At 39.0% G+C, this 14,915-nt stretch overlaps 1 protein-coding gene across 1 annotated transcript in view; it reads right to left on the minus strand.

Annotated features, from left to right (window-relative positions):
• Positions 1-14,915, minus strand: part of adgrb2 (adhesion G protein-coupled receptor B2) — a 138,668-nt gene that overhangs the window by 101,830 nt on the left and 21,923 nt on the right. Inside the window, exon 2 of the mRNA XM_026300500.1 lies at positions 972-1,055. Within this exon, the coding sequence (XP_026156285.1) occupies positions 972-1,055 (84 nt within the window). The remainder of the gene's footprint in view (positions 1-971; positions 1,056-14,915) is intronic.

The raw sequence follows: 14,915 nt of genomic DNA on the forward strand, positions 1-14,915 counted from the left end.
CAATCATAATCTATACAACTGTCAAGAGACAAGCCAGGGACAAGCTGACAGATGATGAAAGGGTTTTGTGGTTACAATAACCAAACAGATTTTCTGTAGTTATAGAATCTAGTTTTTTATTTTTGCCTTGAGGAGAGACAGTTAGACAAGTTAAGATATACCAGATTTATAATTTGATGGAGGTGAGAGAGCGTTGCTTGTGTTGTTCTAAGGTAGATTTACGTAGCTTGTTCTTTTCACACGGCCGGGCCTGATGTCACTAATGCATTTAAGCCCCCTAATGTTTCTAAACCTTGACCGAATTTTCATGGGGATGATGATTATGTTACAGCAATATTAATACTCATAGAATTATGGGGAATACAATATGCTCTCACTATTAAAGTGCTTCAATCCTGCATGCTTGTGTGTGTAGCTTCTTTAAGACTCATATGGGTGCTTAAATACAAATGCATTTAAGCACCCATACGAGATTGGGTATTGAGACATGATTGTGGGTGATTTTAAGTTCTCCAGGCAGCTGTTGAGAGGCTGTCCAATTGTTTCTTGAAAATGAAAACCATGAAGTCATTGTTCTTCTCTCATTGTAAATAGCTTATGAGCGCCAAGTTCTTTAATGGAGGCATAGTCACATGGAAAAGAAGGAAATCTAATTAATTGCATGTCCGTTAATTGCATTACATCTTCATTAACATGCCATGAGTCAGGGCTTAAGCTCATCACACATGCCTGGGGAAAAAGGAGGAATAGAGAGAAACAAGGAAGGGGGTGAACAGAGGAGAAGGACAAGACAGACCTAGGGGGTTCCCTGAACAGTAGAAACTCCCTCCTCCACACATTTGTAGCTCTGAATATGGAAGTGTGTATGTGCACATACAGTATGTGTGTTTGCATACAGTACGCATGCATGCTCAAATAAGTAAATACCTACTGTGCATGTGTGCACATGTAGACACACTCATGTTACTCACCTGTTTGTGCCTGAAACACACCTGGCTGGTCAGCTGATCGAGGTCTCTGGGTCTTAACCTTCAGATCATCATCATCATATGGGTCTAAAATAAACAAAAGAGAGATTCCACTTAATTGTTTTTTTTTTCATAGAAATTCAATTGGACATACAATTGTACTATATTTACCTAATTACCTAATTTGTGGGAAGATGAAACAAACACTGGCATAAAATGTCCAGTTTGTTTACTATTTATAATTATGCCACAGCATATAGATACTTAAATATAAAGCTATAGTAAATAAGCATTCGTCAGCATCCAGATCCCATTTGTACATCCAGGGAAGTCAAAGAAGCTGAGTTTTTGCAGTACATCCAAAACATGACGCCTACATTTCCTTGGCTTGCTCTGTGGGATATTTAAAGAACGCGCTGATACATTTCAGCCCACATCATGCAGAAACAGTTAACAGAATGTCAGGTCTGCAGTGTCATCTCAAAAAATAAGGAGGTAGTCAGTTCTGACTGTCTCATTAGTTTAGATGGAAAACATGAAATGTCAGTAAAATTTACAGAATGAAAGGGTGGGTGATAGTATTCACAATTCTGCACAGATTCTACACTAGAGAATAACCAGGTTCTGATATACTGTATCAGAGTGATGAAATCATAGGTGAAGATTTGTGGAACCAGAATGACTGCCTGTAAGGAAGGTATTGAGAAAGTGAAATCATGTAACATATCTAATTTGGTTTTATCTCAGTTTGGAAGCATGAGCGCAGACTTTTCAGTTCTGTACAAATGAATTTTTAGGCTTAGTTTCAGCAACACAAGACTTAATCAGCTCCCTCAGCAGGGGAAACAATCTTTGATTTAGCAGGGTACTTCTTCATGAGATTTTTTTTTGCAGTGGATGTATTTATGTACAGAAACTAAGACATACGGCATATCTACATTATCCACATAGAATGTGAATAGAGAGAGAGAGAGAGAGAGAGAGAGAGAGAGAGTGAGTGTGTGTGTGTGTGTGTGTGTGTGTGTGTGTATTAGATTACAGAGTGCAGAAGTGATTGACACTGAAATTTGCTCACATTAGCCTCTATCAAGGAGTTGACCTAAGGAAAAATACACACACACACACACGAATAAACACACAAATATGAATGCATGGGATGTGTGCCGAGGCTCTGTCATGATTGCTCAAACGCCCATTGCAAACAGGCCTCTAATTTGGCCTTTTACAGAAACAACTCTTTGTCAGGAAAAAGAGCTCCCCCCCCCCGCTCTCACTTTCATACTGCCCGACCATCTCTTTCATTCACTTGTTGGGTGTGATGTTCTCAGCAGGAGCCTTTGCACTTAAAGGCAAAAGCACATTATTTTAACAGAGGGACAGTGTAATCATTTTGTTTGTGTGCTGTCTAGATGATAGCTGCAGCTGGCTACAGCCTTGAGTAAAAGAAAAAAAAAAAAAAAAAAAAACTATTGTGTGAACGTGTGTGGGTCGCTAGTTTCATTTTGTTTAGAAACAAACTGAAATTATCAAATGATGCAACATCACACTAAGTGTTTTAGAAAACAATGAACAGATTTAATTTGTGCTTTATTGACTCATAGCCTAAAATATACAGACTATTGTTGCATCGAATGTCACAAACAAGCACAGAATACAGACGTGCATAGCCCTGGCTGCTGAATATACCGTGCATGGATAAGTGCACAGTACAGACATTCAGTTGCTTAGCTGCAGTTCTCCTATGAATGTTTGACTTGCATTTTGTTTGGCAATATCTTCATACAATACAGTCTTCATCACAATCATAACTCCACCTAAACAACAGTCACCAAAAAGCCTGTTTAACCTGTGCAATCATGAGTTTCAACCTACTTTTACTTTTCCACTCCAGCTCCTTAACATCCTCTCCCTCTAACACAGGGCTCTCTATCTCCAGTCCTTGAGGGCCACTGTCCTGCTTGTTTTCCAACTATCCATGCCTAACCACTGCTGATTGGCTGAACACACCTGATCCAGGTAATCCAGGTAGTTAGTCTTTGCAAGCCTTTATGTACCACCAAAAACACAAGACCATAATGGTAAGGAATGCGTTAAACTGTAGCATTTTCTGCTCTAAGGTAAGCTGCTAACTATAACACTAGCACCAATATGATAGGAATAAGTTAAAAGATTATTTCAACAATATCAGCTCTTTCCTGCTCCTTATTTGGTTTGTGGAGCCAAATTAGGTTTGCTAAACTCATCAAGTAGTTATAATCCTCAAAGCTTTTGCTCCAGTAAAAGTGAAACATGTTCTGAATATATTATGTAACAAAAAAGGCATAAATCTCTGCTGCTTTGTGACTATGTCTATAGTGCAATAGTTGGGCTAACTACACTGAAAAAACAAGAACAACAAGAACAGAAGACTTTGTGCTAAGGACATGTACAGTAGCTTTGGGATCAGCATATTACGGCAGCATTATTATAGACGAGTTAGTTGTCTGCTAACACAAGTGACAAAGTTAACAAAGCTTACTGACGTTAATCAAACCTGTGCTGCATATATCAGGCTAACACCAGACTAACACGCCATCAAGTGGTTGCTAAGTCTAAGGTCTAACTCAGTGGCTCCTTATTAGCATTCATGGAAAATTACCAAATAAAACAAGTAATATAAAGTTTCTGAATTTAATCTTTAAACATTTCAGAAAATGTACTGATTTACTGTGAAACAAGACAGTATCTGGAAGTTTCTAAGTCATTTTCTGGAGTTCAACACAAATTAAGTCCTGTGTGGGTGTATATTTTCTGCTTCTGTGCTCATGAAATGTAGAGGTTAGTAAACCAGGACAGGAGTAATGTCTCACATAAAATGACCAGTGAGGACTACTTGCCTCACCCTCCCTTTATATCTTTCTTTTTCTGCTTCTGTTTACCTCTGTTCATCTCTCTCTCTCATGGAATAGTATTTAGATGGAAACTGGTGTGGAGTTCGAAAGTAAAGATCAATATGGATAAACCCATGAGAGGAGTGACCTTTCCCAACCCCACTATATTGTTTAATGTCCTGGGCACTTTAATAGACACATCATCGCACACTTTATCAAATTGTCTTGCCCTCTCTCGATTCTACTTTTTCCACCCGTTTCAGCTGTTTCTTCATCTCCAGGGGAATCTATTTTCTATCTAAAGGTAGAAGTATCACTTCCAATCATGACACTTCATCTGAATGAAGTGTCACTGAAGTGAAAATGTATTTTAAAATCCTCCCGACAAAGACAAAAAAAAAAAAAAAAAAAATCACAGGTCATCATCAGGCTATTATCAGACATGAGGCCACCTGAGCTTACGCAAGTCAGGGTGTGCTAAAAGCAGCTAGTCCGAACCTGCCTTTGTAGAGACAATTTAAATAAGACTTGAAAGAACAGAGTAAAACTGAGGAAAGTAGATCTTTTTTAACAACTAATTTCAGTTGCCTGTTTCCCCTCCAAGGGATTATGTACTAATTTCTAAAAAAAAAAAACTTATTAGGTAACATGTTAAAAAAAAGTTAGTTATGTTTTCTTATGGGTGTGAATGTGTTCAGAGATGTTTGTTCAGACAGAGAACAAAGGATAAAAAAGAAAGAAATTTCTTTCATATCATCAAACTTGCTGTTTGCATAGACATATTGAGGCTTCAATCATTTCAGCTACCCATGACAATTTGTGTGGAATAGTATACCTATGATGAGCACAGAGCTAAAGGGAATAGATTCTGTCTTTCTAGTGTAGGATTGAGTTACAGTAGTCTATATGTTTCTCAATAAAAAACAAAAAAACTAAAGAAGTAACTAGTTCAGAGCTACCAGTACAGTCTAAATATTTTGTTTTTGGCTATGGCAGGTGTAGTTTTTGCTAATAAAATGGTGGCAAAGCCTGGTAAAAGGGATAATTTGCAACATTTCCATTTAAAATAAAAAAATAAATGTCTTGTATCCTGCCAAGGGACATTATGACACAATTTCATCAGATGAAAAATGCAAGTACAGAGACATTACCATGCTGGTCCAGGTTTTTAGATGTTCATTTTGGGGGCATATGAAGAAGCAGAACAACAGTTGCCCAGACGTTAAGGTCTGATGGTTGTTTGAGGATAACCATTCAAAAATGTTTACCAGCTGTTGAGAATACGAAAATGGCTCGCGAGCTGTCTCTTTCAGCTGTTTGCTTGAAGTAATTTTCTTTATTTCTTTCCCACAAACAAACAGCTGATTAAGTAGGGTGTTGAAGGAAGAAGCGCCCTGCCTGCTGGGCACCATCACACAGCGGGCTGAGGCTTTTTGTCAGCATCCCCAGCTCAGTGCAAAGAATGCTGGGATAACCTCAGTGAATGCACACAATTCAATCTAAATATGTATTAAATCTATTGACTTCAATCTAAAGACATCCATAAGCAGTGGCAGTCAAGCTAATGAAAAAAAAACAAAAAACCTTGATTTGGCACAGATACATCCACATGCTAACATGCACATCCAGATCTACAAAACAGGAATTAAATATGGCTGATAAATAAATGTCATGCAGTAAAGCGGTTTTCAGCCCGTCCACAGCAGCAGACTGGAGAACAGGATTGGGGCAGAGCTAGTCAGAGTCAGAGGCTCTTTTGTCAGACTGAGCCAGGATTTAAGCCTGCTGGGAAGACTATATCTGTGTGTGTGTGTGTCTGTGTGTGTGTGCGTGTGTGTGTGTGCGTGTGCGTGTGTGTGCATGTGGTTTGCAGGGAGAATGCATACGATAATAAGGTAAAACAGCTGTGTTAAGTAAATGCTCAAAAACATAGTCGCACAGAAATGTTTTCTGTTGACTAGTGTCAGGTCTTTTAGTGCAGTGTATATGACTTGATTGCACACTCTCATGAACACACACAATCACACACAAACACACAAACACAGAGCTATTTCTCAGCTGTATATCAAATCTGAGCTTATAGCTCTCTGGTGCTGTCCATTTACTCCAGGGTCCATCTGGGAGAGCCCAAACTGATAGAAGCGCACCATAATGGACTTTTTATAAGCTACTCGGCAGACAGACCCACTCCATCTCTCTCACTCCTAGCGGCAGATATGAAGAGAGTTGAATCTGGCTGGTGCAGGACAGCGTCTGCCTGACTATGGGGGCCTCAAGGTCATTTGTGTGCCTTTAAAATGGATTCAGAATCTAGTTTTCTCAGCCCCACAGGCTGACTGGTGTTTTTGTTTCACATACACACCCACATATATACTCACAGAGCAACACAAGCCCTGGTATACTTCCAAACTGCCGAATTGGCTTTGTTTCATTTTGCTTTCATTCTCCATCTCAAATTGCCTTTTTTCCCCGTTTTTCTTTCTCTTATTAGATATTTTCAAATCTCTTTACTCCCACATCGCACAGTCATTTGGTCTTTCGTTCTGCCCTCCACCCCCCCACCTGCTGTCTCACATCTCGATCTTTCTTTCAGTTCCATAACATGATGAGAATTTAGATGGTTTTACAGTCCAGTGGACTCTGACCAAAGCTCGGGAGCAATCAGTGAAAGATGGCCAGAACAAGTCATTCAAAGTAGAGTTAGCACGATTACTGCACTGCATTGGCATGATCACTTACAGACAATTACACCCATGATTTAGAATGTTTGTGCATTTTAGAGAGTGCTTACAAAAGGTGAGTGTAGCACTGTTTACAATCATGGCTAGAAGCACGTTAAATGGATGGATCGATATAAGCTTAAGTCCCTGGTGCCCATTATGTGTCTGCCTCAAACTGATACGAGATATTCAAAGATGTCTTTTACATTGTAAGAACTTACTGACCCTTAATGGAACTTATATCCCTTGTTTCTGGTTGTGCTTCTGGTTCCACTGGCCGCTGCTTTGGAGGTGAGATCCAGGAAGTGAATTGCGGCATTCCTGAGGAGGTAGTAATAAATCAGATTGCAGGAAATTGCAGGAGGAGTGGGTGGCTGCTCACAGGGCTGTCGACCATTATTGGTTTAACGTCAGCACCATCATTTCTCCAGCATTAGCATAACAAACACCATGTGGTAACATACACACATACTGGTTTAGAAGTAAAACAGGGACTTAGACAAGCAGACCATGGGCAAAATGGCAAAAATGACATGTCACTTTTCTGCATGTTGAATAATCTGGTCCCTAACACACTGCCCTCTGCTTGTGTGTGTGTGTGTGTGTGTGTGTGAGGGGTGCAGCCCAACCCTTGTGGAAATCCAGACCGACACAAGACCAAGAAAAAGTACAGTGGGAAGATGAATTTAGTTAAGCTATAAGTACAGCAGAGCTTTTGGTGGGCTCTGTGCCTCAGCTAAGAAATAAATCTGATTCATATAACATACAACATTGTTTTTTGCATAGACCTCTTAGTCTTGTCAACTACATCACAGTTTGGGAGGAGCCAGAGGATTGAACTTAAATCAAATCAGACACAAACTGGTTTAATTTGATCAGATGTGTTTGCACACAGCATGAATTTATTTAAATTAACATCAAGCTGTTTGCATGGCTCAAAACAAGCTAATGATAAGAATAGTCTCATTTATGGGTAGCTAATTCTGGTCCTCAAGAGCTACTGCCCTGCTTGTTTGACAACCATCCCTGCCCCTCAGTTTCTGATTGGCTGAACCTACCTGGATCAGATGTGTAGCTATCAAGAGTGGACTACCCTCACTTTTATGTCTAAAATGTGAGCTTCCTGTAGTTGATTTAACAGCGGCCCGAAAGACTCATTATGACCAGGCAGAGCACATGAGCAGGAGTAGAGCATTGAGAATTTCCGCCCTCCGCTCATGAGGTCGTTTGTCAACTGTACACCCCTTACTCAAACTGGCACCAGCAAACTTTGCTAAATAATATCACTCAGTGCACAACTCAGATTACATCCTGCTCCATTCAAATTGCATTCCAAAAAGGGGAAAAAAATATTTTAGTGTAAATCATAGCCTTACTTCTGAAAGAACTAAATTCTATTTTAAAATAGAAATAATTCATTTGAAATTAAAGCTAGGCCTGTGCAACAAGGAATATAGGTTGGGTTTTGACTTGTGATTTGAGTGTGCAAAACAGATCGGCTTCAGGCTCATAGTGTCAGAGTGAAACTGAAGTGGGACATCGGGAAATGCTCCCTTCTTTTTAAAACAGCTGCTCTGCTGTCCAAAATCCACTTGCTCACATTCTCTGCTTCAATCATACACTCTTGTATGGAGCTTGTAAGCTTCTACATAAACTTAAGATGAAATATACTGCACTGAACTTGACATAATACCATTAGGATTTTCACATGACAACAGTGAAATATATGTAATGCATCCACATGAAAAGATTGATTAGATGCTCACATTTGCCTCTGCATTGGGATGCTATTGCCATAGCAACACCATCATGCTGAAAGGAATTGAAGGGACACGGGTGGAGGGTGGAGGTGGATTATAAATCAGTGTCCACACTCGCTGCATCTGATGAAGAGGTGAATGGAGTCAGCAGACGGTTAACTGTGGTGAAGGGCAGCTGCTGTGGTGGTCATACAACTCTAGTATTCATTTTATTGTTTTTTTCCCGTTATTATGTTTTCCTGTTCTATTACTTTATTAACCAAACCTTTTGTTTTCTGTTAAGATATTATGGAGCCAGATCAGTCACAGTTGAACTTCGGCTACTAAAACATAACACTGACAACATAATCAGAACAGAAAAATAAAACATTGGCATTGAAACATTTGCGCTGAAAAGAAAAACATTGGCATTGAAAAAACTGATATTGATTGAATTATTTTTTTTCCAATGCCAAACTTGTCTAATGCCAACGATTTTCAGTTTCGTATTTCTGTCACTGTTTTGGCATGGACGGGAGGGCTCTGAAGGGCGTGGCTAAGAGACATGGTTACCACATGTTCTACATATAATTTGTATATATAGGAACAAACAACATGGCTGTTGCCAGCAAATACAGTTTCCACTAGTAAGAATGTTATTGTGAATATCTTCATGTAGTTGTCATATTGGCCTCTGAACTGAAGCAAAAAAAAAAAAAAAAACCCCACGCAGGCCACGAGTCATGCTCGACTACTGATAGCATAACATGAGGCACTTTTGGACCAGAAGAACTTTTTCATAGTACTTAGAACATTTGGAGGAAGGTCCCCTGTTTGTGTGTGTCGACACCACATAAACTGAAAACTATGATAGTCCTTAGATGAGATTAGGTGAGAAAGAATTTTTTAGTTCCTAATTTGGAGTAAGTGCTTTTTAGTACAATAGTATATGTCAAGGAGGCCTAGAGGAAGACCAAAGAGGAGGTTCTTGGATGTAGTGAAGGAGGACATAAGGATAGTTGGTGTGGGTGAGGAGGATACAGAGGATAGGGTTGAATGGAGGCAGATGATTCACTGTGGCGACCCCTGAAGGGAGCAGCCGAAAGGAGAAGAAGTGGCATTAGATGCTGCCATTAATTCATCAAACACTAGCTTAAGCCAATGTCTACACATTCAAACACATTTGTGTCAGCTTTGTTTCATAAACACACCAACATACACACAAATCGCATTGACATGGATAATTAACTTACAGGCCAAAAGCACACTCCGGCAGGAGTTTTTCATGATTCATAATGGAGGAGCTTGAGTAGATTCCTAAATAGCCAGACTTTGTTCTCTACTGGGTGGAGGGGGCAGAGAAAATGATACTCAGATACTAACTCTTGCCCTCCACATCTCTCTGCTGATTATACAAACACTCACAGACCACTCACCTGCGGCTGTCAACTACCTTTCATCAGAGGAAAGGGCCAATTTAGTAGTACAGTGGGGCTATCTTTGAGATCTTGCACATGCACTGTTATGCTCCTACACGAACACACACAGGTGGTGCTCCAGTCTAGAGTCATATGGGAACTTCAATGAGGCCAACTTTTTCTTTTTTTTTCTTTTTTTTCACTTTTTTTAAGTGAAATGGAAAGATGAACATGTGAGAGTAAATGATAAGAGAGCAGAAAATAGATATGAACCAAAATGACAAAATAAATAAAAAGTAAATTTGACAGGGCCAGGTGCTAGTAACTCTCCCTGGAATCACTAAAATAAGATTCTTCAAGATTTCTATATGGTTAGGCTCTCTCTTTCAACTGGGGACAGCTAAATTAAGTTTTTAGTTGGAACCTGAAAAATACAACAATATGTATTCTTGTGATTTTATTACTCATATTTTAGAATAAGACAATATGCTGGTGTATGTTGTTTTGTATTGTAAGTACTTTTGTGCAACTGTTTTGCTTCGCTACAGACTTACATAAAGTAGCCATATGCTTTATTTTGTACTATTGAGTTACAGCATGTTCTATTTGGTTCCAGATGATTTTGCACTGTTCTTTAAATATAATAACCATTTACTTTGGCACTATTGGCTTCCATAATACAACAGATAAAGTGTGTTATTTCTCTCAATATCTGCAATTTTCTTGGCAAGGCTATGCCTTTAGAGCAACATTTCGGAAAAAAAATAAAAAATCTACAATCTGTGAGCCCATTCACATAAACAGACACAATCATGACTTCATGCTCACATAAAAAACATATGCTTACTCGTATTTACATGCTCACATATCCACCCACACGCTTCCCACTCTCTTCGCCGCCTATAGAGATTGACCTCAATGGCTTGCTTCAAATAAAATTGGTATACTGAAAATGGAGACATAGCAACCAGAGTTCTACTTCCCCGATCAGCATTAATAATGTACAAAGTCAAAGCAAACATCTTTGTACCTGAAATGCTCAGTGACATATTAAATGCTATCTCACAGTTATGTCAGGTGCATCTATGAGAAACAACGTGGTCTGCTTTTGCAGAAATTGAGCTTAGCATATCTCGAGGCACAGCAGTAAAATTGTGTTTTCACTCATCCAGCTCACTAGTAACTTCTGATCCTATTAATGCTAATGTACAGCCATTATAACTAGCCACTTCTCACTATTACTTCGTTGATTTGCGTGTACCACTCCAGTCTACTGCTTATGTGGCAAGTATTATTCTTTAATTATGTGATTCTGTGTCCATCTGTGTGTTTATTTTGGGTGGATTCGTACTCTTCCTCATTGGTGCTCAGATTCTTCTCTGTTTAGTGCTATTCTCTCCAAAAAAAAAAAAAAAAAGTTTAGAACACCAATTTGGTTTAATTGTTGTGTGGACTAGCTTTGTACACATCATTGTAGGAAGAACTAGGTTCTGTGCAGAAAAGAGTAATTATAACATCATAATTGTTAGTTGTTAAATGAATCACAACAACGAGCATATTAACTTCAAGCTGAAACTTGAAGGTGTCTGGAAAATTTAAATTAATTTTACTAGGCAGGAGATTAATGAAATGATGTTGTTCTACTGAAAACCTTTTCATTTCAGTTAATTTAGAATCATCAAACATACTGTATAGTTACGGGGGATGAAGTGCCCTTCATCTTCTTTATATGTGCTATTGTTGTATCTACCATTTCTCCTGAAACAAAGTATCTGTTTAAAATTTTAAATTGATGTAATTTCATATTCTGGTTTTTTTGCTTGGGGTGCACACTGGGTCTCTTGCACATTATCATCTCTGAAATGCCTGCCGGATAAGGTCAAAGATACACTGTGACGTGAACCATTAATCATAGAGGTCCTGTTTCACAATAACACTCATTTTGTTGGTGATTAATATCTGAATTTAACAAATGTGCCTACTGCTTTGTAGATTGCCATTTTTCTCTTGTGTGACAGAAAGAAGAATTTCACAACACGGTTGTACCTGACACAGGGATGGCATCCTGCTAAACTGCGACCATAACTTTGGACCCATATGAGCTTTATGAGTGATATAAAAAAGAAGAGGTGGCTAACCCTGACACATCAACCAGAGGGAGGAGAGAAGGAGAATAACAGAAGAGAGGAAGACAGATTTTACCTGTTTGGTCTGGTTCATTTGGCATGATGTGAAAGTTGTCATTCAAACTGTAGTGTAGGTCAAACAGAAGGCAGACTAGACAACCTTCAGGCAGCACCACCTGAAGATGGAGGTATTGTGATTTTACCAGGATTTGAACATTTACTATAGGTAAACTACTGTAAAAGAATGATTTAAAACAGGCAGAAAAATAAGTTTTAGTTGTGTGGTGTTTGCTCTTTTTGACGGCAGAGAATATGAATATGAATATACCAATAAGAGGAATATGAATATACCAATAAGAAGCCTTAAGTTGCAGCATTCATATGATTTTATGAATTACCTGACCATGTTTTTGCGTTTACACCTTTAGGTTCAGGAAGATAAGTGCAAATACAAATCAATCGAGAACCAAAAGGCAACAATGTATCATGCTTTTTCATGTCTCCGGACCAAATGAACAAAACTAGAGGTATGAAAATGAACTTATTTCTTGTTCATGTAGTTCCTGACTGAAACTCAACCTTTTATAATTTTATTTAGGAAAAGATGATGCATAGTTGATATACAAGCGTAGTAAAAAGACTTGCTTATATACCTCAAGGCAAGGTATGGAAAAAGTATTACTTCAGTATTGATATTAAGAGTTAGCTTGAAAATCTATACCGCCCAATTCTGCATTCTGCCCATAATTCTTCTCTTCACCTCCTTGCAGTGTATAACACACACAGTCTCCCATATTATCAGTCTCTTGCTCTCTTGTATTTCCTGGTTGTGGAGAAAAACAGGGTTATGGCCTTGACCTACAGTAAAATACCGCTTCACTCCATTTCATTGTGTGTGGTAGTCCACATGCAACAGACACACACATACAGTTGTGTCTTTCTATTGTTGCAAAGACACTCATGGAGATATGCATTTGCTAGTTCCTTACCCCAACTTTAACCATCACCACTAACTGCCTTGCCCCAACCCTGACGTGTTTCCAACATTAACCCTAAAACAACCTTTTGTAGACTGCCCATAACGTCCTCACAATGATGTGATCTTGTTAGATGCCATTGTTGTCATCCAGACTGTCCACACACAATCAAATAACGATGTGTACGCAAACACACACACACACGATTGATTTCATTTCTACTGGGGACTTTAGATTAACTTACATTAATTTCCTGGACATTTACCCTTATTAAAAATTACATTAAACATTAAAAACCTAATAGTACCTTAACCTTAAACCAAGTTATCACTCTTTTAATTCAATGATTTACATGATGGCAACCAAGGCAGACATGTAATTGTGTAGACAAATATAATATATATATCAGCCCTCGTCCACGAGTGTCTTGTTCCAGTAGCCCATTTCTCATCAGGTTGCCCTGGTCCCCTAGCACCTGACGCGGACCTTGTTGACCCAGGGGACGTATTTGTATCGCTCATTTGTGATAAGGTAGGCTGCCACACTGGTGATGCCCTGGTTGGGATTCGAACCCCCGACCATTTGGTCTACCCGCACCGAAGTCAGTGGCCTTAACCCTTTGAGCTATCCAGTCGCTAAGATACAGACATTCCAGATACAGACCGTCAAACAGGTGATGGCTAACCAACCGGACATAGTAGTGGTGGACAAACAACAGAAGAAAGCCATAGTGGTAGATGTAGCGATCCCAACATCAGAAAGAAGGAACATAAGAAGCTGGAGAAATACCAAGGGCTGAAAGAAGAGCTAGAAAAGATGTGGAAGGTAAAAGCAACAGTGGTCCCCATGGTAATCGGCACCCTCGGGGCTGTGACCCCCAAACTGGGAGAGTGGCTCCAACAGATCCCAGGAACAATATCAGAGCTCTCAGTCCAGAAGAGCACAGTGCTAGGAACAGCTAAGCTAACAGCTAAGATACTGTGAAGTTTTTTTTTTATATATATTCTGCAGTGGCAGGACATCATCAGGTTTTAAAATATGACCTCTCGGCTTATTCTTTGCTTCTCCTGCCCCGCAGCAGGCAATTCAGTCTAAGGATGGAGAGAAACAGTGTGGTGTGGTACAAGCCAAACAAGTAGTAAGGCCACAAGGCTAATCAGGTCAGCAAGGTCAGCAGGACTAACCAGATATGTTCATTTTATTCCAGGAATAAATGCTGAGGAATTTCTGGTGAGAAAATTAAACTAAATGTTAGAATTTTTTTTTTTTTTACATCTGTTCCTGCATATTCTTCGCCTTCTGTGGCAACACTTCTACTGTATGTTTGCTCTGTTTTAATTTACTGAAGAGATTTTTTGTCAGATATTAGACATGTTTCACCAGCTGCCACTGTGAACACACCGATTTAGTTTTTACTGTAAGTATAATGCCTTTTGTCCTTTAAATATTAAAATAAACACACTCTAATATGAAAAGGTTAATATATTGCTAGTCCTACTGAGAATCAATCCGTCTCTTTAGCAATTTTCAGCTCATTGTTTAGGTTAAGTAGTTTACATAAGGTTGAGTGCCAACAGCTATAAAATTGTGGGCAGCTGCTTCTCAGAGCTAATTGTGTGTTTTGTGCCCAGTGGATGTAGCAGAGAGATGTAGCAAATGTCTGGCTGCTGGAGAAGGTCAAACAGCTACCAGCCAAAGTGTCACACGATGTGACAGAACCATCTAACAATAAAATGAATTTTTGGATTTTGACCGTCACAAGTATGTTTGACATTAGCCTCATAGTGGTTTTAGCTGAGCTTGAGAATCCATTTTTAATCACATAATAAGGACTGTGGGCAACTTGAATAAATACAGTGACCAATATCTCTTTCACTCTAAAAATGCATGTGAGTATTATTTTAAGTTGGACTTTCATGCTCCTTCAAAATCTCCTGCAGTACCATAAGACACTTTTTAGTATGTCCCAGTGAGAGGCGAACCCCTAGTCCCTACAGTGTGAGTCCCATCTGCAAGTCACTAAGCTGCATGATCATGCATTGTATGGAATACACCCTAAAAACAATTTAAACTTTTTTAGAATAGATTTTTACATTG

The sequence above is a fragment of the Mastacembelus armatus genome, chromosome 11, assembly GCF_900324485.2.
Source record: "Mastacembelus armatus chromosome 11, fMasArm1.2, whole genome shotgun sequence".
Lineage (NCBI taxonomy): Eukaryota > Metazoa > Chordata > Actinopteri > Synbranchiformes > Mastacembelidae > Mastacembelus > Mastacembelus armatus.